This window comes from Abramis brama (genome assembly GCF_963993115.1).
Source record: "Abramis brama genome assembly, chromosome: 1".
Lineage (NCBI taxonomy): Eukaryota > Metazoa > Chordata > Actinopteri > Cypriniformes > Leuciscidae > Abramis > Abramis brama.
In genome coordinates, this window is record NC_139963.1 from 66784213 (window position 1) to 66809416 (window position 25204).

A 25204-nucleotide genomic window follows, 5' to 3' on the forward strand; every position below is an offset into this window, starting at 1 on the left:
AGCTCCTAATGCATCACTACATACATTATTGTAACCACATTGTCCATAAATTTAGTACAGCAGTCACAGTCTCATGTAAATCATTAAGGGTGATTGAGACATAATTATGAAACTAGTGTGCTTGGGTATTAACATCTCTTCCATTAAAATTAAAAATAAATCTTACATTTCTCTGCAACAGCTAGAGTATGTCCATGAGTCGGTGGCAGGGCTGTTGCTGGTGGAACTGTGGCTGGAAAGCCTGCTGGTTGTGGTTGGGCAGGTGGTTTTGGTGGGGCTGTTGCTGGTGGAACTGTGGCTGGAAAGCCTGCTGGTTGTGGTTGGGCAGGTGGTTTTGGTGGGGCTGTTGCTGGTGGACCTGTGGCTGGAAAGACTGCTGGTTGTGGTTGGGCAGGTGGTTTTGGTGTGGCTGTTGCTGGTGGACCTGTGGCTGGAAAGACTGCTGGTTGTGGTTGGGCAGGTGGTTTTGGTGGGGCTGTTGCTGGTGGACCTGTGGCTGGAAAGACTGCTGGTTGTGGTGGGGCAGGTGGTTTTGGTGGGGCTGTTGCTGGTGGACCTGTGGCTGGAAAGGCTGCTGGTTGTGGTTGGGCAGGTGGTTTTGGTGGGGCTGTTGCTGGTGGACCTGTGGCTGGAAAGGCTGCTGGTTGTGGTTGGGCAGGTGGTTTTGGTGGGGCTGTTGCTGGTGGACCTGTGGCTGGAAAGACTTCTGGTTGTGGTGGGGCAGGTGGTTTTGGTGGGGCTGTATTTGGCAGGGCTGTTGCTGGTGGACCTGTGGCTGGAAAGGCTGCTGGTTGTGGTTGGGCAGGTGGTTTTGGTGGGGCTGTTGCTGGTGGACCTGTGGCTGGAAAGGCTGCTGGTTGTGGTTGGGCAGGTGGTTTTGGTGGGGCTGTATTTGGCAGGGCTGAGGTTGGGGGGGCTGTAGCTTCTGGGGCTGCTGGTTGGGCTGTTCCTGAGGATGCAACAGCTGTAGCAGGTGGGGCAAGTGGTTGTAAGAAGTCCCGGAACACTACATGGTTGGTTTATCATCTATGTATCTATCTGTCTATTATTTTGTTCTCTAAATAAGGTTCAGAGACATGCAAAACTCACTTTCATGTAAGTCAGTGGTTCTCAAACTAGAGGACATAGTGCCTTTTTGCCACTTTTGGCATTTTGAAAAGAGAAACACGAAGTGTTATAACTTCTGCACACATTAACTGATCTTGATGAAACTTCAGCAGTGTGTTCGTGGTAAGAGGCCGATCAGATGTATGTAACTATTGTGAGTCAAAGTTATAGCGCCACCAACTGGTAGCAGGAAGTGTGTCACTTTCAAAATGCTTTTGACAAAAGTGGGGGGTTAGTTTTACCCACAGTTACAAAATATACAAAATCAGTTTGTATATTGGTCTCATCGAGCCGGACAACTTTCTAATTTACAATCATTAGCTCCGACCAACAGAAGTCAGATATTTTGGTTTGAATGTGGATTTCTTTGCAAAATCGGCCTCTGAATAGGCCTGTCGCGATAGTCAATAAATCAATTAATCGCACGATAAAAAAAAATTAGCTCGATAATTTTTCCGGCCGCGATAGTTCCATTTGCATACTTGTTTGTTTTCCTCGTCTCTCTCTCTCTCTATCAAAGAGACTGGATGACCACTCTCGGTTCCTTAGCATATAGGAGGAGTGAACCCTCTTGTCAGTTGCATGGTCTTTGTGTGGGGAGGCGGCGCCGCGGCGCTTGTCAGTCACATGGTCTTTGTATGGGAAAGCGGGACTGCTTGCGGCGACTGCCGGGAGAGAGAGAAGACGCTAGTTGTGAGTTGGAGGGAAAAAAAAGAAAAAGATAGAATTGGTTTCAAAGCTAAACGCGACAGCGAGCCCGATCTCATGAAAATGTGTATCTATACCACGAATGTTATTTCTCGTTCCATTTATACACCAAAAATAGTTTTTGCGTGCATATGATACGCACTTTAAGGCGTGTAATACGTACATACTCCTCACCCCTAATCCTAACCAAGTATTTTCAGTGCGTAGCATATACACGCAATAAAATGCGTCTCCGTCTTCCCGACAGTACACAATCACTCGGGCGTTTAGTCGACAAAGTAACAGAAGGACAGTGCAAAATGGTGTGATATGGCCTGTTGAGGCTTTTTTATTTGTTTACAAAGGTCCTAACTGGCAGTTTTCCCTGTTATGGAATGTATCACTATTTATGTCTGAGCCTAATGTTTAATATTTTTTGAAGTGCAATTTTGTTTACATCCATTTTATTTATTGTTTTTGGTATTTATTCAAGTGAATTTTTTTGTTAACAGACACGGAGAGTCCATTGCTTTTATTGTTTTTGGTTGTTTTGTTCATTTTTTGTGGATATTTAAAATGTTTTCTGTTTTCAATGTTTAATATTCTTTAGAAATAAAAGTTTATAGATCTCTGAAAAGGTGTACCTGCATTATTATATTAGATGAAAATGGTCTCAGAACGACAATGTGAATAGAACGTTTATCGCAATAATTTCTTGGACAATTTATCGTCCAGCAAAATTTGTTATCGTGACAGGCCTACCTCTGAATTTTTACCCACTCCTCTTAAGTGGTTTATTTTATCCCCACCAAACTTTTTCAACATGATGAAAATACATTAAAGGTAGGGTAGGTAATCCTGTTCAGAAACACTTTTTTTATACTGGGTGAAATGGTCCTTCCATCCTGAGAGTAGTCAATACATTATGTGTTCAGAAAAAGGAATGAAAACAATCAGACCTCTGTAGCAGCTGCAGGACAGTAAAAACTCTGACCAATCACTGCCATTCGGTGCGAATGTAAAGAACCAATCAGATGCCTTCATGTCTCGTGCCCGAGCCCCACTGCGCGCGCTGCCCTGCGTGCACTCATCACATGTCACCGTTCCCGGAAATATTCAGCTCAAAGCACCTGCATATGCAGTCAGCGAAGGCAAACAAGGCAAAAACTACTTCCTCGGTGTCACGGTTCATAAATCCTATGTCTCTTTCTTGTCTCGTGTTTCTGTTGTTGTGTGTTGCGTGCTGATTGTGTGGGCGTGCCGGCTGATTATCACTCATCAGCAATCAAGTTCATCACTCCGTCACCAGCTGCAGCTCATCTCAGCACCTATATATACTCACTCAATTCTCATCTCCTTTGTCAGATCGTTGTATGTGGTTCCCGGTGTGTGATCTCGTCTTCGTTCCAGTCTCGGTGTCTCCTTGTTCCTGTTCGTGTCCCCGTGGATGTTCACCCTGGATTTATCACGTCACGTCACCACCCTTCATCACGGCACACATCTGACCATCGAAGTCCCTGCGCCACTACCCAGTTTCACTCTGGACTATATCTATCATCAACTTGTGTACAATAAAGAGAAAAGAGTTAACTTGCATTTGCTTCCGTGTTTCTATCATGACACTCGGACCCTGCCCGCACTCTTGAACGACCTCCTCTGCTTTGCTCCTCTGCTTCGCCCTCAACCGTGAATGAGAGTGATCAACTAAGCGTGTGCGATTACCTGCATCTGTCATTGAGGTCAAGTCATATAGATTTGTGAAAAGGTTGCTGTGTCCAAGGAAAGCGAAATATGTTGTGTCATCCTTTTAAAATTTAAGGGCATTTACCATGAATGGCATCAGCGACAGCGCTGGTCAGCATTCCACAGCTCGAGACAGCCGCGAGAAACAAAAATCAGAGAGTCATGCATTGAATCGCATCAGCTTCAGCGTTACCCATGCGACGCATTGCTGGTCAGCTGAGCCTTGAAAAGTGGAGCTCAAAGTTAAAAATAATTAACACCTTATTTCATTACTATCTTTTAATGAATCAGCGTTTTTGAACGTGTGTGTTGAATGAACGGTTATAATGACTCATTGAAAGACAGTCTGTTCCCACTGTAACTGCGCTGATCGACAGCCTTTCAATGCGCAGATAGATGCTGTTTAGTTTCGGTTACATTGGTTACTGAAAATGTACTCGTTTTTGTTCATGGATAAATAAATAAAAATGGCGATAAAACCGCATATCGCGCTATTGAGCCACTCAAAATTACTGCAAGGGAAAATCCTTCACTGAGACAGCCCATGCCTGAGCAGCAGGTCATTTACATTTAAAGGGACACACACAAAAACCTTTTTGCTCACCATTAAAAAGTGACAATTTTAACACGCTCAGGTTGCCTTGGTTGCACTGGTGCGCCTAACTTTTTTATTTAGGAGCACCAGCACAAAATGTAGGTGCACCCAAATTTTTCCTCGGCTCGTGTCGCCTTTAACACCACGATTTCAAGGTTACCATTTTTTCACGCTTCATATACATTCATATATATTATGTAAATGATTTCAAACAAGAATAAGGTGAAGGTAAATACTTTTTTAATTTGAAGCACAATTATACTGTATATAAAAATAAAAATCTTTGTTTAAGAAATGTTTAGAGTGCTGTTCATTTTTACATTGTTCAAGTTAGAGCTGGGTATTGGCACAAATGTCACAATTCGATTCAATTTTGATTCACAAGCTTGCAATTCGATTCGATTTGATTCATTGATTATTTTGGATATCAGGTACAATACATGGCAAAATTTCTCAAGGAAAACAAATCAACTAATGCTGTAAACTATGGGAGTCAGTTGTAGCCCACTAGGCTTCATTAGCCTACTATATTGAAAGTAAAAATGAACTGATTTGTATACGAACACTGAAATTACACATTTATTTTTACAATAATAAAGTTAAATGAAATATAAACATTTAAATGGTGGCTGTTATAAAAACTTGCCAGATTTATTCAAACATACATTAAATATTGAAGAACATTAAAAATTATAATATGTAATATGGTGCATATATATTGGCAAAATGCTCCTCTCTAAAGTAAATTTTTCTAGACTCACAAGTTTATGGTCATTGGGTATGGTTTTTCTGAGGTAAATGTGACGTTACATAACATTGTTTACATGTGCTTTACTGACGTCTTTCCACGGTTGAAACAGTGATTGAGCGATTACATGTAACATGATATGGATTTCGATAAGTTGTACTCTATCTTTAACACACTTTCGATGCTCATTCATGTTTATTTCGCTGTTGGGTCAGATGGTCGATTTCAGGACTGCACCTTTCCAGGTGGTCTTTCAGAGCATTAATTTCAGAGTTCTTATCTTCGATGTCAGCTTTGGCTTTCTCTAGCTGATGTTCAGTAGATTGGAGTTGGTTTACCAGGTGTTTCTGGACAGTCTTTAATTCTTGTTTGTCACGTTCAGTGACTGCAAGGGCTTCTTGGAGCTTGTCAACTTGTTTCTTTGTTTCTTGCTCCATTTCATCAGGCACTTGAGCTTTCGCTTTGAGCTGGTCTGTGCAGCGTTGAGTGTGCATCAGCTCTCTCAGGAACTCAGTGGTCTGACGCTTGAAGTCGTCCTGGACTTTCACTTCCAGCTTGTCTATGCGGCTCTGGGCACGTGTCAGCTCCTCCTGAAGATGGGTGATGTGCTTGTCGCTTAGCTTCAGCTGGGCTGTGAAGGCATTGCTTAGGGAACAGGTGATCTTGGTTAGTTCCACATGGATGTGGTTCTGGCTTGAATCATGTGTCAGGAACCTTCTCAGAATTATGATTATTATTAAAAATAATAACAGTTCAATTGTCTTTGGTGTGAGGCAGTCTGTAATGCCTCTGAAACAGGCGTCCACGTCGTCCCTTGGGGCAGTGGGGTTTGTCGTCCACGACATGTTGGCACGCTGGGGTGAAGAGACTGACACAGATCTGTGTGGGGTGTAAGCCTATATGTGGTTGAACAGCTAAGTGTCGTTTCAGTGACTGTACAACAATAGTGAAGCGTTGTAATGTCTAAGTGTTGGTCTCAGTGTAGACAGGTAGGCTAGTGATGTGGACACTTCGTCACTCAACTAAGTGAGGGAAAGAGAGAGAAAAAGGTTCAAACAAATCTCAATTGAAAGGAAAAGTTTTTTCAATTGGAGAAATATTTTTTTAGAAATATTTTCTATCAATGAAAAGCTGGTTTCAACTCGTGATATGAGGACTATGTCACTCAACTGAGTAAGGGAAAAAGAGAGAGAGGTTAAAACCAATTTCAATAAAAACAAGAAAGAAAATTCTTAACTAGGAGAAATATTATTTTTCTCGTAAATGCTTCCTATCAATGAGAATCTGTTTCCAGAAAGGTAAACAATATTATTGTTTGTTTACAAGGAAAAATAATACAATAATAATGCTGATACCTCTTTTCTGAGTTTTACAGGATTGACACCACACACCGTCAGTTGGACCGCTTACAGCTGGGATGCTTTGAAGGCGACGGTTGCTCAACACTTGTCTCTGTTAACTGATCTGGGATAAGATGTCAAATTGTAAATTGCATTTACAGATGCAGGGAGAGTATGGAGAACAAGAGAGGGTTTGATTAAAAATCAAATACCTAAAGATTTGTTTCTTTGGAAAGATTATCTTTCTCTTTCTTTAGACTCGATTGATGGTTCTCCCAGGTCTGTTCCCTACAAATGTGAAGAATGGGATGGAATAAAGCTGGACAGAACAGGATAGACGTGTGAAGAAGAAAGGAAAGGAAGGAGATTGGATCCACAAATGGCTCTGAAGCCTTTGTGTCGAACTACGAGTATAGAATTGATAGTTAACGAACAACTAAACACCCAAAAATAAAGCTTTGTAAGAGCGTTATCTCTGATTTATTTGAAACTCGTAGTGAGATAACAATCTCTCCTATAGAGGATCAGGTGTCTCACTCCCAAGCTAGAATAAAATGAAAGTAAGTAGTAACGATAGTGGACAAAATAAGAAAAGGGAAATTAAATAAAGAGGTAAATAAGTAAAATAGTACGGTTAAGTTTATAACCACAACTTGAAAAGGAGGATATAATACAATAACAATAAATGAGCAAGTATGAGTCTAACAATATTTGTAATAGGGAAATGTTGGTGGAATAAGTTCTTAACTTTTACAGTTCAAGACTTATTCCCTGAAGTGATTAGATCTAAAAGAAAAAAAAATAGAAATTAGAAAATTCTGAAATTAGACTTATTAAAAATAAATCTAGAAATCATTAGAAATTACCTGTTTAGGAAAATAAGATTTTAATTTTAATTTAATATTTCCTTTTAAAATCAAATCCGAATTTGACAATTAGCAATCATAAACCAGTATTTTCTTTTTCAAGTAAAATGCAGGTAAAGTAATTAATAATTGCAAACCGACTTCCTTTTCACAGAAAAATATGGGTAAAGTAAAATATGAGAAAGGTCAAATAAGAAAGAAGGAAAGACCAACAGGTGTAAAAGTCGAGGTGTTTAAATGTGCAGTAATTTGCATTTTTGTGAATAAAATGTTTTATTTTGTATGAGTGATCAGAATTTGCGCATGCAACAAAGAAGATGTACAGGTGACACGCGTACATTTATTGACGTCTTTTCTGAGTCGATTTCATTTGAGTGTAGCCTATTCGGCAATGACCCTAACCCTGTGTCCTTGTCGAGTATTGTTTGTTCTATGCTTCAGATCTGGTATCTTGTTTTCCTAGTCTTTGTTTGTGTTCCTGTTTTAGTTTAGAGTTTCCATGCCTCGTCATGTTTTTGTTTCCAACCAAAGTACCCTCCAAGCCTGAGCCTCCTCACGTCAGGTCTGCCAAGCCTGAGCTTCTTCACATCATGCCTGCCCAGTCAGAGACTGTTCACGCCATAGATATCATATATAAAGGCTAGATGTCTCGTGCGCACTGCTGGCCAATGGAGGTCGACGTCCGCACGTGGCGGCCATCTTGCGACAGTGTACTCGCTCACTACTTCAATGGTGCATGTTGTTAGGATCCTGAGATATTTTGTGTGTTTGTATCAATTGTCCTTGTGTGTGGGTGTGTCCTGCTTGTCTTCTCTCTGTGTGTACACAAGCGTGTGTTTCAGATGGGCATTGCCTTTGTTAATCTGTGGAAGACTGTGATTGGACCAGCTATGCACCTGACCTGGATATAAGGACCGCCCCTGACACACCATGGTTGCCTTTGAGCCTCGCTGACTTTGTGCTTTATGCCTTTGTACTTTGCGGTCGTACCTTTTTAATTGTGCTTCTCTTCAGCTTTGTTCGTTTCACCATTATTTAATTAAGAGTGTCATGCCAGAGAGATAGTGTTTAGTGAAAATGTGATTGAAGTGTTGTCCCCAAAGAGATAGTGTTTAGAGATAGTGTTTAGTGAAACTTTGAGTGTTTGTTGAATGTAACTACTTCTGGTTATCTCCTATATCTGACTATTGCCTGTTTAACTACTCCTTGGATTACGATTCTAACTTGTCAACCTGATACTTCTTAAATAAGCGTGTAATTATTCTTGTATATGATGTGACCATATTAAGGGATGTAGGGGGTTAGACGCCATTTTATTTGTATTGCTTTTTCACGTTGGTTATGGGTAAGGGAGTTAGGTAAGTTAAACTGTATTTTCATTTCTTTCTTTTGTTTAAGGTCATTTAGATTATAAAAAGAAGATTGTTTTGTTTGTTATTTTGGCCTTGTCTGCCCCTGACGCTAACCCTTCATGGTCAATAAAATCCATATTACACGTCATCTCTCTGGTAGTGTGACTCTCATCCTTTTCCTGTTGCGGCTGACCCCTAGAGGTCGTAACAGAAATTGGGGGCTCGTCTTAAACAAATAATTTTATTGTAAAAACTAATTGGAGTTTCGTCATTGCGTGTTAGAGAAAGAAGAGAAATAAAAACTCATGAAATTTGCTTTGTATATTGTTGTTTGGCTAGTGGTTTTCACTTTGAGGGGGAGGGAATTCGGAATGTCTTTAAAGTTTGCACTAGAAAAATTTGCGATTCAGCCTACGTCTGAACAGTTAGATATTTGCCGTAAAGATGATCTGTTCATGATTGCGGATTTTTATCAAATCACAGTTCCTCGTGGTGCAGTGAAACAGGAGATTAAGGAGGTAATTCATAGACACTTGATGGAGCACGGAGTTTTGCCAGAACGGAGTGAGTCGGCGGGTGTTGCATTTCAGTTACCGGTTTTCGCGGGTGAGGGTGAGCAACCCAAACTTGAGGAGCTGGCCAGCATAGATCCCGTCGACCTAGTTTCTCCGCGAGATCCTTTACTGGCGATCAGATTGAAGGAGTTAGAGGTGGAGCTGGGCAGACAGCGTTATGAGAGTCAGCTGTTGCATGTACGCACAGTTGAGCTTGAAACCAAGCGAGATATCAAGCTCAAGGAGCTGGAGCTGGAGCTCAAAACTAAATCACCTGTTCACCTCTCAGCTGTTGATGCGCCTGGGATGAACGTGAATGTGCCGTCATCCATGATTGCTTCCACTCCGAGTCCTATTCCTGCACCTCGACGCAACCCACAAGTAAGTCAACCTGAATTTCATATTAGTCGTCAAATATCACTTGTCCCACTTTTTCGAGAGACCGAGGTTGACACTTATTTCACTGTGTTTGAGAGAATCGCCGGCACGTTGAAATGGCCGCGGAATGTTTGGCCGCTGTTGTTACAATGTAAACTCGTAGGTAAAGCCCAAGAAGTCTGTTCAGCGTTAACGCTTGAACAAAGCTTGGACTATGAAGTAATGAAAAGTGCCGTTTTGCGTGCGTATGAATTAGTCCCCGAAGCATATCGGCAAAAGTTCCGTAATCATGTGAAAACCCCTAGTCAAACATATGTTGAGTTCGCTAGAGACAAAGCAGGTTTGTTTGAGAAGTGGTGCGCCGCAAATAAAATAGTCACGTTTGAGCAGCTTAATACTTTTAGAGGAGTTTAAGAATTGTTTACCAGAGAAAATCGTGGTTTACTTAAATGAGCAGAAAGTGTCCTCTGTGAGCAGAAAGTGTTTTTTCAGATGAGTTCGTACTTACACACAGAGTAGTGTTTTCACCCACAAAACGTTATTTCCCTGATCGTGTTCGCAGTTCTAAGGATGCTCCAGTGGCACCTAAGAATGTTTTGAGAGCAGATTCTACTGAAAACCGTGAATGTTTTTACTGTCATGAGGTGGGACATCTCATTTCCGCCTGCCCCGTTCTGAAACGTAAAGCTGGCAAGAAAGCAAACACTTCCAAAAGCATTGCGTTAGTTGAGCGACATGTCTTTTCCCCCGAGCCGGTATCTCTGGATACAGCCGCTGAATCTGCTTTTAAGCCGTTCATTTTTGATGGTGTTGTGTCGTTTAACGAAGCAGACTCTGAAATAAAACGCGTTTGTATGCTCCGTGATACTGGCGCTGCGCAATCCTTTATTTTAGAGAGTGTGTTGCCTTTTTCTGAACATTCAAACTGTGGTTCCAGTGTGCTAGTGCAGGGCATTGATCTCACTGTAGTTAAAGTTCCTCATCCTTTTCCTGTTGCGGCTGACCCCTAGAGGTTGTAACAATGTACTTTTAAATAACCATAACTTGCTCATTTTTCTACCGATTTTCAAACGGTTTGGTTTGTTATAAACGTCAGAGATGTAGTTATGACACTGCATACATACACTGCATACATATGAAAAATTATAACATACATTTTCAAGCATTTGGAATTATAGCCACGTTAATAACGTTTGTAAGAAACCAAACCGTTTGTAAATCCGTCAAGATTTCAGCGAGATAAGAGGATTTGTGTGCGTGCTGATCATTCACCTTAATGCACAGAGCACTGTCACAAGATGGCCGAACGATGATGCCGGAAGTGACTGCGCCATAAGACATCTAGCGTTTATATATGATATCTATGGTTCACGACATGTCTGTGGTACCTATGTCTTCAGACAAGATGGCCGCCGCCACGCCTGAACCTAAGCCCTCAGCAGAGATGGCCGCCGCCATGCTTGAACCTGAACCTGAGTAATATTATCATAATTTCCCTATTTTCGTTTGATGTGTTATGCATACTAATTGTATCAACGTCTTTTAATAGAATGCCAAGGAAATAAAGGATAAAAAAAACAACAACAAAAAAGCAAGGAACTCCTCTTTTTTTTTCGGACCTTTTTGGTCCTTCCGTCCCTGCCCCTGAGGAGGTCTGTGCACGCCACTGGTGTAAAAAGTAAGTAAAACCTCACAACCATTCAAAAGTTTTATGTTGGTAAAAATATTTTTGAAAGTCTCTAATGCCCACCACGGCTGCATTTATTTAAAAATACAGTAAACCAGTAAATGCATTTTTTTAAAAAAATATTTTCCATGTGAATATATTTCAAAAAGCAATTTATTCTTGTGATCAAAGCTGAATTTTCAGCATCATTACTCCAGTCTTCAGTGTCACATGATCCTTGATGCTGAAATGATGCTGAAAATTCAGCAGCTTTACCAAAACAGGAATACATTACATTTTACAATATATTCACATAGAAAAAAAAGTTATTTTAAAGTGTAATAATATTTCACAATATTACTGTTTTTACTTTATTTTAGATTAAATAAATGCAGTCTTCTTGGCAAACATTAGAGACTTCTTTCAAAGAGGAAAAACCTTACTGACCCCTAACTTTTATTATGGTGGTAAATTATTATGTTATGATGGCTTATGTTCTTCTCACTTTAAAGATACTGTAGCATATGAAACTGTGTATATTCTCCGAGTAATGAGGACAAATAATACATTTACTAAGGGATCTAGAAAAAAATCTGATTGTAATTGTATACCACATAAACCTAAGTAAGCAAAAATAGGGACTACCACCTATGGTGCAACATACCAATGTTCATGCTCCACTGACATTTGTGATGTGCAACCGGTGTAATAGACTTAACTGAATCATTGTCATTTAAGAATAAGATCGCGTGGGTGTGTGAATCAAGACTGTGATCTTTTAATGATTAATTATGTAGTTCTCCAGCTATGCTAATCTTTCTTCTCTTGATTTCCTGTTTTTATCTCGGTATGCCCAGCCCATCCCAAGGTTATGAGATATTATGCCAGTTGCAGTTTGGAATTAGCCTCACTTGTGAAGACTTCTGATGACACCAACACTAGATGGACATACAAAACTGCCAGATACTATCCCTATATTATATATATATATATATATATATATATATATATATATATATATATATATACACTCTAAAAACTGCTGGGTTGTGTTAACCCAATTTTGGGTCAAATATGGTCTCACCCAACGTTAGGTTAAAAATTCAATTTAAAAATGGACAAACCAAGGCGTTGGTTTACATTTTTAATGTAACCAATGCAATTTGTCCATTTTTAAATTGCATTTTTGTCCATTTTTGATTTTGTCCAAAATGCAATTTGTCCATTTTTAAATTGCATTTTTTAACCCAACGTTGGGTGAGACCATATTTGACCCAAAATTGGGTTAACACAACCCAGCAGTTTTTAGAGTGTATATATATATATATATACAGGCTTTTGACATTGGAACTGGAACCGGTAATAACCTTTTTTCCAGGTTTCTGATTGGCCAAAAGGGCTTTAGGGTTAGGGTTATATCGCCACCTGTTTGTTTGGCATGCTCTTGACAGCGCTTCATAGCGCGTTTTTGCGTTTTCATGTGGACACATTTTTTTTTTTAAACGAAGGAGGAAAAACGGTGTATAAATATACCTGTGTACGTGTGGACTAGGCCTCAATCTCTGAAGATTAGTGATGGGAAGTTCGGATCATTTTAATTGACTCTCTCGTTCGATCTCGTTCATCAAAATTAACAAATCTTTATTCAAGTCATTTCATTCATTTAAGTAGCTTTAAATGTCAAACTTTTAATAACTAAATTTCCCAAAAACATCCACCATCTCAGCAGAGGAGGATTAAACAACTCCACAAACAGCATTACCAGCTTCACTTATTACTAACCAGACTGACTTTATTTCTTTAATCCTTTTACAGAAGCTCTTATTGAGAATTAACAGAGGTTTAGATATTGATGATTTATTGAAAAGTTTGGCCACCATTATGGTGATCAGTGTTTCGTTTAGTTGGACAGTTTGACTCTTGGCTTTTTATGTGAGTTTGTAACAGTTTTTTACTAAAACACGTAACTTTTTGCAAAGAAAGCCAGGAACAAAGATGATCAGGTGATATAGTTTTCAGCATCATAAAGTATAATAATACACGAATCTTATCCCACACAGACATCAAAAATAACATATGAATATTGACAATGGTGACATATGAAGGACTAAAAATTACAGAAGGAAAAATAAATAAATAAATAAATTTAGAAATAATAGTGAAAATAAATACATTTTGGTAATATAAATGGCTATTTCTGTATTTTTACATGTATTTTTATTTATTTATGCATTTCTATATGTATTTATTTATAATTTATTTTTATATTTATTTATATATGTATTTATTTCTACATATATTTATTTCTGTATTTTCACATTTCTACATTTATTTATTTCTGTATTTCCACATTTCTACATTTATTTATTTCTGTATTTCCACATTTCTACATTTATTTTTCCCTGCGCCTGTATGCTAATTAACCTATGGCTAAGCCACGCCCCCAAAAGCGATGAGCCAATCACAGTGCGCATAACTAACCCATACACTCGGACATTCTCTGCTTCCACGTCCATTGAAATGCTTTGCAGTTAGTCAGTTCTCTTACGAGAGGTTCTCTCGTATTGCGTAAGAAGCTTACGCTACGGGTAAAGTCATCTTTTCTCGAGATATGAAGCCAAAAAATTATCCTTAATTTAATATCTTGTCAACGCAGTGCGGCAGCAAGCAGACCTAGAGCAAGCGAAGTCGCGTGCTCATTGGCCGCTCTGCGGCAACTGCAGCAGCCTATCGCTGAAACCTTAGCGTGACGTCACGCCCAATGAGCGCGCTGGGCGTTTTTGGGAAATGTTTTTGGGAAACACACAGCCCATGTGAGGAGGCGTGGCTTAGCTTATAAAAGAAGGTTCAGAGGCTGCTATTCTCTGATTTTTGTCTCTTCAGCGACGCACTACGCATCGCTGGACTCTGAGGAAGCCGCCGTTGAAACAAGCGCCTTGCAAGCCGAGGATTACCTGAGGAAGCCGGTCGTCTTCGCCGCCTTCAGCTATCCCTGCCTGCTTCGCTATCCGGCGATTATATCCTTTTTCATTGCATCATGCCTAACTGCATTTCCTGCAAAGCTCCGCTCAGCGAAAGAGACCGCCATGTGATCTGCGTTCTCTGCCTGGGTCGTGACCACGCAGCCCTCGCTCTCTCCGCGGGCGGCTGTGAATTATGCGAAGAACTGCCGATGTCGACCCTGCGGGCTCGACTCGCCTCGTTCGACGCTCTCGCTGTCTCACCGTCTGCCTCCACCGGGCCGCGCAAGAAGAAGCGCCGCTCTCAGAGGCCACCGGAACCCGCGGCAGCTGCTGAGTGCTCGCCGGAGCCCCTCCCTCGAGCCTCGCTATCTCCCTCTCCCCTTCCCGACGTGCAGCGGCCGGCCTTCGCCCGCACTGCCGTCGCCCTAGGGGATGAAGCGGACGACGCCGCTTTATCAGACAGCTGTTCTCTTATGGCTTCGGACAGCGAGGCATGGTCGGGGTCTCGCCGCTCCGCCTCCTCGACACAGGAGTCTAGCAAGTCCCGCGCCAGTGTCGACGCGGAACTCCTCCGCCTCCTCACCAAAGCGGTCGACCAGCTGGGACTGGACTGGTCCCCACCCAAGGCCCCCGCGCCTAACAGGCTCGACGGGTGTTTTCTGCCTAGCCGCCGCCAAGCGCCCGCCTCTAGGTCAGCACCCTTCCTGCCTGAGCTCCACTCTGAGCTCGCTAAGTCGTGGAACGCCCCATTCTCCGCGAGACTCCGCTCACCGGCCTCCGCGACCCTCTCCCAAGTGGACGGGGCCGCCGAGAAGGGATATACACAGATCCCTCCGGTCGAAGAAGCCGTGGCAACGCACCTTTGCCCGCCATCCGCTAGATGGCGCTCAAAGTCTGCCCTGCCGTCAAAAGCCTGCAGGACCACCTCAGCCCTCGTCGGCCGCGCTTTCGCTGCCGCCGGCCAGGCCGCTTCCGTCCTGCACTCCATGGCTGTGCTCCAGATCCTCCAAGCCGATCTCCTCCGTGATCTGGACGAGAGAGGCCCGGATCAGGACACTCTGACTGACCTGCGCAGCGCGACGGACCTCTCGCTTCGCGCCACCAAGTCAGCGGCACAAGCCATCGGAAGGTCCATGGCTTCGCTCACCGTCACCGAAAGGCACCTTTGGTTGACGCTGGCGGATATGAGCGAAAGGGAGCGCGCAGTTTTCCTCAACGCCCCGCTTTCCCCCACCGGCCTGTTCGGCCCAGCGGTCAGCGGGATTGTGGATCGATTCTCAGAGGTGCAGAAAGCCTCACAGGCTATGAACCTCTTTCTGCCCCGCCGCTCGAGCTCCGCTGCAGGCCGCTCTCAGGATCAGCCTCCTGCACGCAGCTCGACACAGCGCTCTGCTCAGCCTCCATCTTCGCGACGCCAGGGCGGCCGCCCTAGACAGCGCTCAGTCAGCCGTCGCAGACCGCCTCCCCCCCGGGGACCCCGGCCTAGGATAGCGCTGAAACCTGAGCCTGCGAAGTCCTCCTAGCAGCCGCAGGGAGGAAAAGATGGCTGAGTCCCGCTTCGGCCGGACCGCCATCAAAGCGCTCAGCCCTGTCAGTCCCCTTAAAAAAGGCTACTGCAGTGGTTCACATCGCAGCCAACGAGCCAGTAACACAACTCGCTCGCCTGCACACAAACGCCGTTTTTACGGCGACCCAGAGATATCTCATAAAGAGTTTGGTTTCGGGTTTTCCGGCTCACGCCGAAGGTGTCATGAGTGTAGAAAATGTGCCCACACCCACGTGCTCACCACTACACACAAACACAGTTTCCCCGGTAACGCTCACAGAGCGCACTCTCATAAAGCGGGCAAGCGCCGCTCGAGTGCTAAGTGTAGAAAATGTGCCCACGAATCTGTGCCCACACCTACACGCTGCACGCTCTGTCACTCAGTTATCCCGGGATGCAGATCTTCTAAAGCTCCCCAGCACTGGCCGTGTTGTGTATGTAAGCCCCGCGCCCGCTCACGAGCACGCGCACTTACAATCAGACACGTTTATCCCCATGCCGCTCTCGCGCCACGGGCTCCCAGCTTCAAAATGTGCCCCGTCCACAGTGATCGAGCCATTGAATGCTGCACAGCCAGTCTCCGCTGTCTGCGAGCCCCCGTATTCGAGCAATGCGCGCGTCCCCCTATCTTCTCTGATACAGGTTCCCCATCCCGCACAGCGCGGCGATCTGAACCCAGAGACCATTCGACCCCTAGCGAGATGTGCCAGCGCATGGCAAGCTATCCAGGGCGTGTCAGAATGGGTGCTGAATACTATAAAGCACGGCTACTCGCTTCAATTCGCTCGCCGTCCGCCTCGCTTTCTAGCGCGAACCGAGACGAGTGTGAACACAGAAGTGGCTCATCTGCTTCGGGCAGAAATAGCAAAGCTGTTGCACAAGGGGGCTATAGAACAAGTGCATCCTTCTCTGAGCGAGTCGGGCTTCTACAGCCGTTATTTCCTCGTACCCAAGAAGGACGGGACGCTGAGACCCATTTTAGATCTGAGACACTTGAACAAAGCCCTCATGAGACGGCCGTTCAAAATGATTACAACCAGACAAATCCTCGCGCTAATTCGCCAGGGAGACTGGTTTATCTCTCTCGATCTGAAGGATGCATACTTCCAGATCCAGATAATTCCCCGTCACAGGCCATTCTTGAGATTCGCCTTCGACGGCCGGGTATATCAGTACACCGTCCTGCCGTTCGGTCTATCTTTGGCACCCCGTACATTCACGAAGTGCATGGACGCGGCTCTCGTTCCCCTGAGAACTCAGGGGATACGGGTACTGAACTATCTGGATGACTGGCTAATTCTAGCGCATTCAGAGTCAGAGCTTTTGTCTCACAGGACAGCGCTCCTCGGCCATCTGGAAAATTTGGGTCTCTCGGTCAATTGGGCCAAGAGCTCATTACTGCCCCACCAGTTTATCTCGTTCCTCGGAATAGAACTGGATTCGGTGGCTATGACGGCCAGACTGTCAGAGCAGCGCGCGCGCCGCATTCGACACCTAGCCGCATCTTTCCAGACGGGCAACCAGACTCCGCTGAGAACATTCCAGCGAGTTTTGGGGCACATGGCCTCAGCGGCTGCAGTGCTTCAGCTGGGCTTACTGCGCATGCGCCCGCTTCAACGCTGGCTAAGAGCGCGAGTGCCTCACCGAGCCTGGACGGCCGGCAGCTTACGAGTCAGAGTGAGTCAGGGCTGTGTCTCAGCCCTTCGACCCTGGCTGGCAGCCGAATGGTATCGCACTGGGGTGACGATGGGAGTTGTCTCACGCCGGAAAGTTATCTCGACAGACGCGTCCAACGGAGGTTGGGGAGCGCTTTTCGAGGGCAGACCGGTCTATGGCCGCTGGTCAGACCAGGAGTGTCGCCTTCATATAAACTGTCTAGAGATGCTGGCGGTCGAGAATGCGCTCAAGCACTTCCTCCCATACCTGCAAGGCCACCATGTACTGGTCCGCACAGACAACATGTCAGTGGTAGCCTATGTGAACCGCCAGGGCGGTCTCAGATCCAAAATGCTCTGCACCCTGGCGGAACGCCTCCTAGTGTGGGCTCAGCACTCACTGCGCTCACTGAGAGCCGCGCACGTGCCGGGTCGCCTGAACGATGGTCCAGACAGACTGTCCAGGGACAATGTTCCCCCGGGAGAGTGGTCCTTGCATCCCCAAACAGTCCAGTTACTGTGGCGCCGTTTCGGCAGAGCGAAAGTCGACCTCTTTGCGTCACAAGACAACGCGCAATGCCCAAAGTTCTTTTCAAAGAACGAGGACGCGCTGGCCCAGAACTGGCCCAGCGGCCCGCTTTACGCTTTTCCCCCGGTCTCCCTGCTGCCGCAGGTTATCGAGAGATTCAGGGAAGCGCGCCACACGGTGCTCCTCATAGCCCCGTATTGGGAGAATCAAACATGGTTCCCGGATCTAATACGGCTGGCGGACACAGCCCCCTGGCCGTTACCGGTGAGGAGAGACCTTCTCTCTCAAGCCCACGGCTCGATTTTGCACCTCCATCCAGAGCGCTGGTCTCTGCATGCGTGGGTCATCAACGGTTACCCGTTGACCTGCCAACAGGGGTTGTGAACACGATCACACAGTCTAGAGCCCCCTCTACGAGGCGGCTCTATGCTTCAAAATGGTCTGTGTTTAGTAAATGGTGCACCGCCAAAGGGCTGGATCCACTAACATGTGGGGTATCGCAGGTGCTGTGCTTCCTCCAAGAGCTGTTGGACGCGGGCAGGTCCCCCTCCACGCTCAACGTTTATGTTGCGGCCATCTCAGCTTTTGCCGACTCGGCGCTGGGCCGCGCATTAGGGAGGAACGAGTTCATCATCCGCTTCCTCAGGGGAGCGAGGAGATTGAACCCGCCGCGACCCCCGTCGGTTCCTATTTGGGATCTTTCCCTGGTCTTAGAGGCCATGAAAGCGCATCCCTTTGAACCCATGGAAACAGTGGATATGAAATATCTCACGCTAAAAACCGTTTTTCTGATAGCACTGTCGTCAGTTAAACGCGTGGGTGACCTTCACGCGCTGTCAGTTAACACTGCATGCCTCGAGTTTGGACCTAATGACTCTAAAGTCATCCTCAAACCGAGACACGGTTATGTCCCCAAAAGTCTGGGCACACCGTTCAGAGCGCAGGTCATTTCTCTCTCCGCTTTGCCGTCATCCGGCAGCGAGATCGATGGTAAACTCCTTTGCCCTGTCAGAGCGCTTAGGAATTATACTACACGCTCCGCCGCTGTCAGGCGCTCGGAGCAGCTTTTCGTTTCGTTTGGTGGGCGCACCAAAGGTCTCGCCGCCTCGAAACACAGCCTGTCCAGGTGGATAGTGGACGCGATTGCAGCCGCTTATGCGTCTAAAAATCTGCAGTGCCCGCTGGGTATCAGAGCCCACTCCACCAGAGGCATGGCCTCTTCATGGGCTTGGTCTAGCGGAATTTCCATTCATGACATTTGTACAGCGGCAGGCTGGGCCTCCCCCTCTACATTTGTGAGATTTTACAATCTGGAAGTTCCTGCCCTGCAGGCTAAACTCTTATCTGTCGAAGTCCAGCGTAGCCAGCCCACTCTGTGTGCAGACTACTGCTGTGTGATTTAGCTCTCCTGGTTGAGCTCAATTCTGGGGCTGTTAGTCAGACCGGCCACGCCGCTCTGAGCCCCTTATGTGTGTGCTTATGTACTGCGCTAGCCATTCTTGGCCGCCCGGTTCCCTGTTATAGTGTTCCCCGGGTTTCTCCCTAGGACTCATTCAGTGGATGCGGGGCGCGCACGGCGTTGACAAGGGAAGTTCCCGTAGCGTAAGCTTCTTACGCAATACGAGAGAACCTCTCGTAAGAGAACGTACTCGGTTACCTAACGTAACCTCTGTTCTCTCTAGAGAGGGAACGAGTATTGCGTAACCCGCCGTGCTCGCGCCACGAGCTCACTCGCTTCAGCGACAAAAACCAGAGAATAGCAGCCTCTGAACCTTCTTTTATAAGCTAAGCCACGCCTCCTCACATGGGCTGTGACGCGTGAGCGCGCCCAGCGCGCTCATTGGGCGTGACGTCACGCTAAGGTTTCAGCGATAGGCTGCTGCAGTTGCCGCAGAGCAGCCAATGAGCACGCGACTTCGCTTGCTCTAGGTCTGCTTGCTGCCGCACTGCGTTGACAAGATATTAAATTAAGGATAATTTTTTGGCTTCATATCTCGAGAAAAGATGACTTTACCCGTAGCGTAAGCTTCTTACGCAATACTCGTTCCCTCTCTAGAGAGAACAGAGGTTACGTTAGGTAACCGAGTACGTTTTCATTCGTTTTTATATGTTTTAATAAAACATTGCACTTAATAAATAAGCACCCTTCAGGATTATGTGAACACTGTCAAATAGAGGAATCAGTAGAACATGTGATTCTTCACTGTCAAAAACATACCTGTCAACCCTCCCGTTTTTCCCGGGATTCTCCCGTATTTTACATTGCTATCCCGCTATCATCCCGTTTAGTTAATCAAAGAACAAAGGTAACAGAGAAAAGCACTCATTGCTCTTGACTAAAGATCTTTTTTTACTTTAATAAGGATTAATCTATGTACAATTTAAATTGTATGCAGTGCAAACTGTTTGATAACTTCAATTTCTGTATATTTTTCCTACCTGTTAGACAAATATTTAAAATATAGTTTTATGTTTTTTAGAGCCCGACCGATATATCGGCAAGCCGATATTATCGGCCGATATTAGGCACTTTCAAAACTATCGGTATCGGCATTTATAACGGCCGATAAATGAATATTTCAAAAATAAAATAAAAACGGACGAAACACCCTTCAACCATGTTATGAGTGTTGGTGTTGTATAGTTTGTCCACCAGAGGGCACTCTACACCGTCCCTGTTGGCAACACTCGTGTATAACGCGCCACACATTCTGCAGAGTCGGGCAGAGAGAACCGCGAGTGAGATCATCATGAAGTGTGTTCATGGTGAGTTGGTCACGACTCACGAGACATACATGGTTCGAATTACGTGGGAGCCAGTGGGAGCTGAGCTCCCATAGAGAGAGGATGAGCTCCCATGAAAGCAGTAAAATCATACACCTGTGGGGGTCTCTAAAAATCATCAGCACCATTATTTTAAATTACAAATAAAGCACTTTTTCCTTCAGACTACTGTAGCATGACTTAAAAGATAGGACAAGATGCCAAACACATGGATCTCGCGGGATCTCGGATCGTCATCACACTACGGTACATCCTTATGCTTAAATCAAGTGATAAAAGTGCCGCTGCGATCATTGGCGCGGATACTGTGTTTGTTTGTGGCTCGCGCACAGTCTTCACTCGGGCGCGCTTCAATCCGTTGTGGAGACTCTCTATTCGTTCCAGTAAAATTACAAAACAAAATGCACACAAACGTGTCTCTGCCTGATATAGAACCACTTATAAACATAATCGGATTTGATGAAAAAAAAAAATAATAATAATAATAATATGAGTGCGGATTCGAACCCAGCACCTCTGGCGCGTTTGGCAAACGTTCTACCACTGGACCACTTAATTACACGGTCAAATATGTCGGATCTATTTAATGAATAATTGAATTGTGTTACCAACGCTTTTTTATTAAATGTGTATTATATTTACAAATTTTTATATTACATTATTAAGCTACCGCGCCTGCTCATAGGCTACTTTTTTTCTTCTTTTTTTTAAAGAGACCCCCACAAAGATGAAATCATAATTCGAACCCTGGAGACATACATTGCTTGAATAACAATTAAAAGAACATCCCTATCAGTTCTCTTAACTCAAATAAGGATGACAAAATTTGTGACTCATGTCCAGTTTTGCTGCGGTTAAATAAACCGAGAGTGAAGCGGAACAACGCGACGTAGGCTATATTCACATAAAATGTTAACACTGCAGTTCACAAAAGTTCATAATGTGCATGTGCTTTAATGCTTTGTCGGTTAAACATTTAATTTTAAATGCTGATGTGCTGTTCTAAAGTGTGCGTTTCTCAGGCCGTACATGTGAAGCTCATATGCACTAAAAGCCTTTCTACCAGCGCCTGGATACTGGACTAAGTTATCTTTCGAGTATTATTGTGCTAATACTGTTAAATACACACAAGATTTACATAAACAAAGTCGGTTGTCTAAAGTAAAGGCAAAAATTGAGAGAAAATCTGCTTGTCAAATGCGTGTACATTGGACGTGTCGTGCTCAGCTCTTAAAGAGACAGTAGCAATTGTAAACACATTGCCGCTTGTCCTTAAAGGGATAGTTCACCCAATAATAAAAATGATCTCATTATTTACAGGCACTCTAATGTTGTTCCAACTGTATTAATTTCCTTCTAATATTTTTCTAATATTAATAGTTTGAAGAATGTGGGTAACCAAACAGTAGCTGGTCCCCATTGACTTCCAAAGGAGAAAAATATACTATGGAAGTCACTGGGGTACATCAACTGTTTTGTTACAAACAAAAAAACAACTTGAGAGAGTAAATTATGACAATTTGAATTTGTTGTCAATTTGAATGTGAAATTGTTGTTTTTGTTCAAAGGACTAAACGTTTAGTCTTAAAAAAAAAATCTTAAGTTTGTATTTTTATACATTTTATTTATCAGAACTTTAATATATTTTGATGTTCCTCTGTTCTGTTGTGACAATAAAAGAAACAAGTTTCTTTTTAAAATGCATTATCATATTATTTTAGTTAAAACTCATAAATAACTACAAATAACTAATGTTAGGGAAATTTGTTAATGTTTTGTTGCGCGTTTCTGAAAAAAAATAAAAAAAATTAAAACCAACAAATATTTGTACCGGTATCGGCCTTCAAAATCCTTTATCGGTCGGGCTCTAGTACCCATCAAAAGTTTGTACACACCAATTGTAAAGTGTGTCCAAACTTACTGTACTATAATACACATAAATAATATTGCTACTGTATTATAATATACACATAAATAATATCGGCCGATATATCGGTATCTGGCTTTTTTTTTATCGGTATCGGCATCGGCGCCCAAAAATCCATATCGGTCGGGCTCTAATGTTTTTCTACCTTAATTTGGAGATTAATTGTGAAATTATTACATTATAAAATATGTTAAAAAGTAAGTTTTTTTTTAATGGCAATTAATCGTGATTAATTAATGTAGTTAATTGTTGCAATTGATAAAAATAAATAAAGAAACATGAATAAGTCTTATTTATGTTTATTTTAATTGAATAGTATGTATTTATTTATGTTAATATCTGCGCAATTAATGTCTATTTAGCCTGCCATTCGTATTTTGGTATCCAAATGTTGACAGGTATGGTCAAAAATACTCTCGAGAGAAAGAAACATTAATAAGGAATTAATAAGGAGGGAAAGCAGAAAGCTTGGACAGGAAGAATTAAGTCTAAAAAATGTATTTGACATTGAGGTATGGAAATTATTCCATTATTTGAAATAAACTGGATTGATCAATAGAATTTCGGGAGCAGGGAATATAGATATATGTATTATGTTTTTATTAAATAATTGTATTTTTTTCCCTCTCTCTTTTTTATTAAAGAGTAGGAAAATGGTAACATAGTTATATGCATAGAAGCTCCAACATAGTAGGTGGCGGTAATGCACCATAATGCTAGTGCCACCCGCCATAAAACGTAACAAAGAAGAAGAAGAAGAAGAAGAAGAAGAATGCGTTTGCTACTTTCCCATTGGAAATAGTTTGCAACACTGTTTCCCTCATTGAGTTTCAGCGTCGAGTCTTCTGAGGTGAGGAGAGCAGTTCACGATATTTCTCATATTTACACAACCATCACACACACTTTATACAGTTTGATTAAGCGACAGACTCATTTCTGTATTGTTTTCATCGATCACAGCGATACTTGTGCGTCTTTTCTGGCGTCTTCCTTCTGAAATAAACATTTAGTGCAGCAGCAGCGAGCATGAGGAGAATATGTGGAGTTCATTCAGACCTGAGCGAGTTTGTGTTCGTTTGTGTGATTGTCTCGATGTTTGTGTGAGAACTGTTACTGAATGTCAAGAGTTAAAGTGTGAGATCTGTGAGGGGAATTGATGGGAAACGATCTCTTACTTTACGTTGAGCCTATAATGAGCAACGTCAGACATTTAAAATCAACTCTTAAATGTTAATATTAATAAATGAATAGTGTTTTACTATTGGAACAATATTGCTTTGTGATGCTCTTTATTTTTAAACGTTTTATGATCAGTTTCAGCGCACATAAAAGTACTTAGTGATTGTCATGAAATCTAACAATATATTTAGATTCAAATGTACATATTATGCTTATGTAATTATTTATCTGTAGAGCAGTTTTACAGGCTTTAGTCATGTATCCTGACTCAAATAATGTGTTTCTAACAGCAAACACTCAGAATAAAGTGAGATGATCTGCTGATGATCCTGAATGGCTTGTTGAATGAGTGTTTGATAGTCTGAGGCTCATCAATATTAACAGATCTGCTGAAAACACTCTTTATTTCATGACAATAGTTCCTGTTTTCACCTCATTTATTGGATCTCCTGAAATTCGTCATCAGTGAAGCTCCTCCCACTGCAATTCTCCATTAAATGCTGGAAAACAAGTGAAGACGAGCATCAGAGCATCAGGAAGAGCTGAAATCTGCAAAGACTGAGTTTATTAAAGAGGACAGTGAGAACATGAGTGATCCAGAACCCTGCAGAATGAAACACACTGAAGATCCTGAAGAACAAAGAGGTTGGTGTTTATTCTTCATTCATTCATGATGCTGAAGAACATTCATGTTAGAAACATTCAAGCACTTCATCACATTTAGATAAACAGTTCAACTATGAAATGGTACAGAATATTCTGGGTTTTCTTCAACAAATGGTCAGTAAAGGGAGGTTTGAGACATTTGTATATTGATTGTCAACATCAGATCAGGCTAAATACTATTTTAACTGTTTTATTTTACATTTATTTTATATCTGGTTCCAAATTTGCAACAATGTTACCAGAATTTTAGTCATTTTCAATATAGTTTACTAAATTATTTTTTTAGGAATAATCAGTAAACACTAAGTTACTGATGAAGTTGTATTTGTCAAATATCATACAAGTTATTCATAATTATAGAGAATAGATTCTTCTTCTTATAATAACCTTGGTAACAGGGTTGATGAATGTGATCAATGTAGCGGTGTGCGATATTGACAAAAAATGTTAGATCAATATTTTTGGGGATTTTGCCGATAACGATAATCAGATTTGTACAATATTGCACTCAGGAAAAAAATATGTATGTAAACTAGGGCTCCATCTAACGATTATTTTTGTTGTCGATTAATCTATCTGATTTACTAAATTAACTTGTTGATTAACTTGTCTGAAAATGCACTTGTGTTTATCTGCAAAAAGGTTCACATCCACTAGATTGCAGCATAGGCGACTGTTAATGTAAATATAATGTTTGTCGTTTGTTTTTAAAGTCTACATTAGAGACCTGCGAGGGACGGATTTCTCCCTTAAAGGGGTGGTTCAGGATTTTCAACATCGGACCTCATTTTCAAGTGAGCCTGTTTGTCATTCATCAGTGGAGACAGTTTTCAAAAAAAATTCATCCAGTCCTTACTTTTGGATAGTTCGCCGGTGCTAGGCTAGCGCGAGTCAACGGTAGATGCGTTAGCCTGCCATT

At 42.9% G+C, this 25204-nt stretch overlaps 1 protein-coding gene across 1 annotated transcript; it reads right to left on the reverse strand.

Moving 5' to 3' along the window:
* Positions 1-3593: 3593 nt before the first annotated feature.
* Positions 3594-24191, reverse strand: LOC311079008 (uncharacterized protein). The gene is made up of 4 exons (XM_084108127.1): positions 24052-24191; positions 6433-6508; positions 6236-6344; positions 3594-5902 (listed from the first exon to the last, which is right to left on the reverse strand). The coding sequence occupies exon 4, from the start codon at positions 5723-5725 to the stop codon at positions 5066-5068; it is 660 nt and encodes a 219-aa protein (XP_083964253.1). The 5' UTR covers positions 5726-5902; positions 6236-6344; positions 6433-6508; positions 24052-24191; the 3' UTR covers positions 3594-5065.
* Positions 24192-25204: the final 1013 nt, after the last annotated feature.

Bases quoted from the DNA above. Each gene is read 5' to 3' on its own strand.
- LOC311079008 (XM_084108127.1), bottom strand. From the start codon at position 5,725: ATGTCGTGGACGACAAACCCCACTGCCCCAAGGGACGACGTGGACGCC.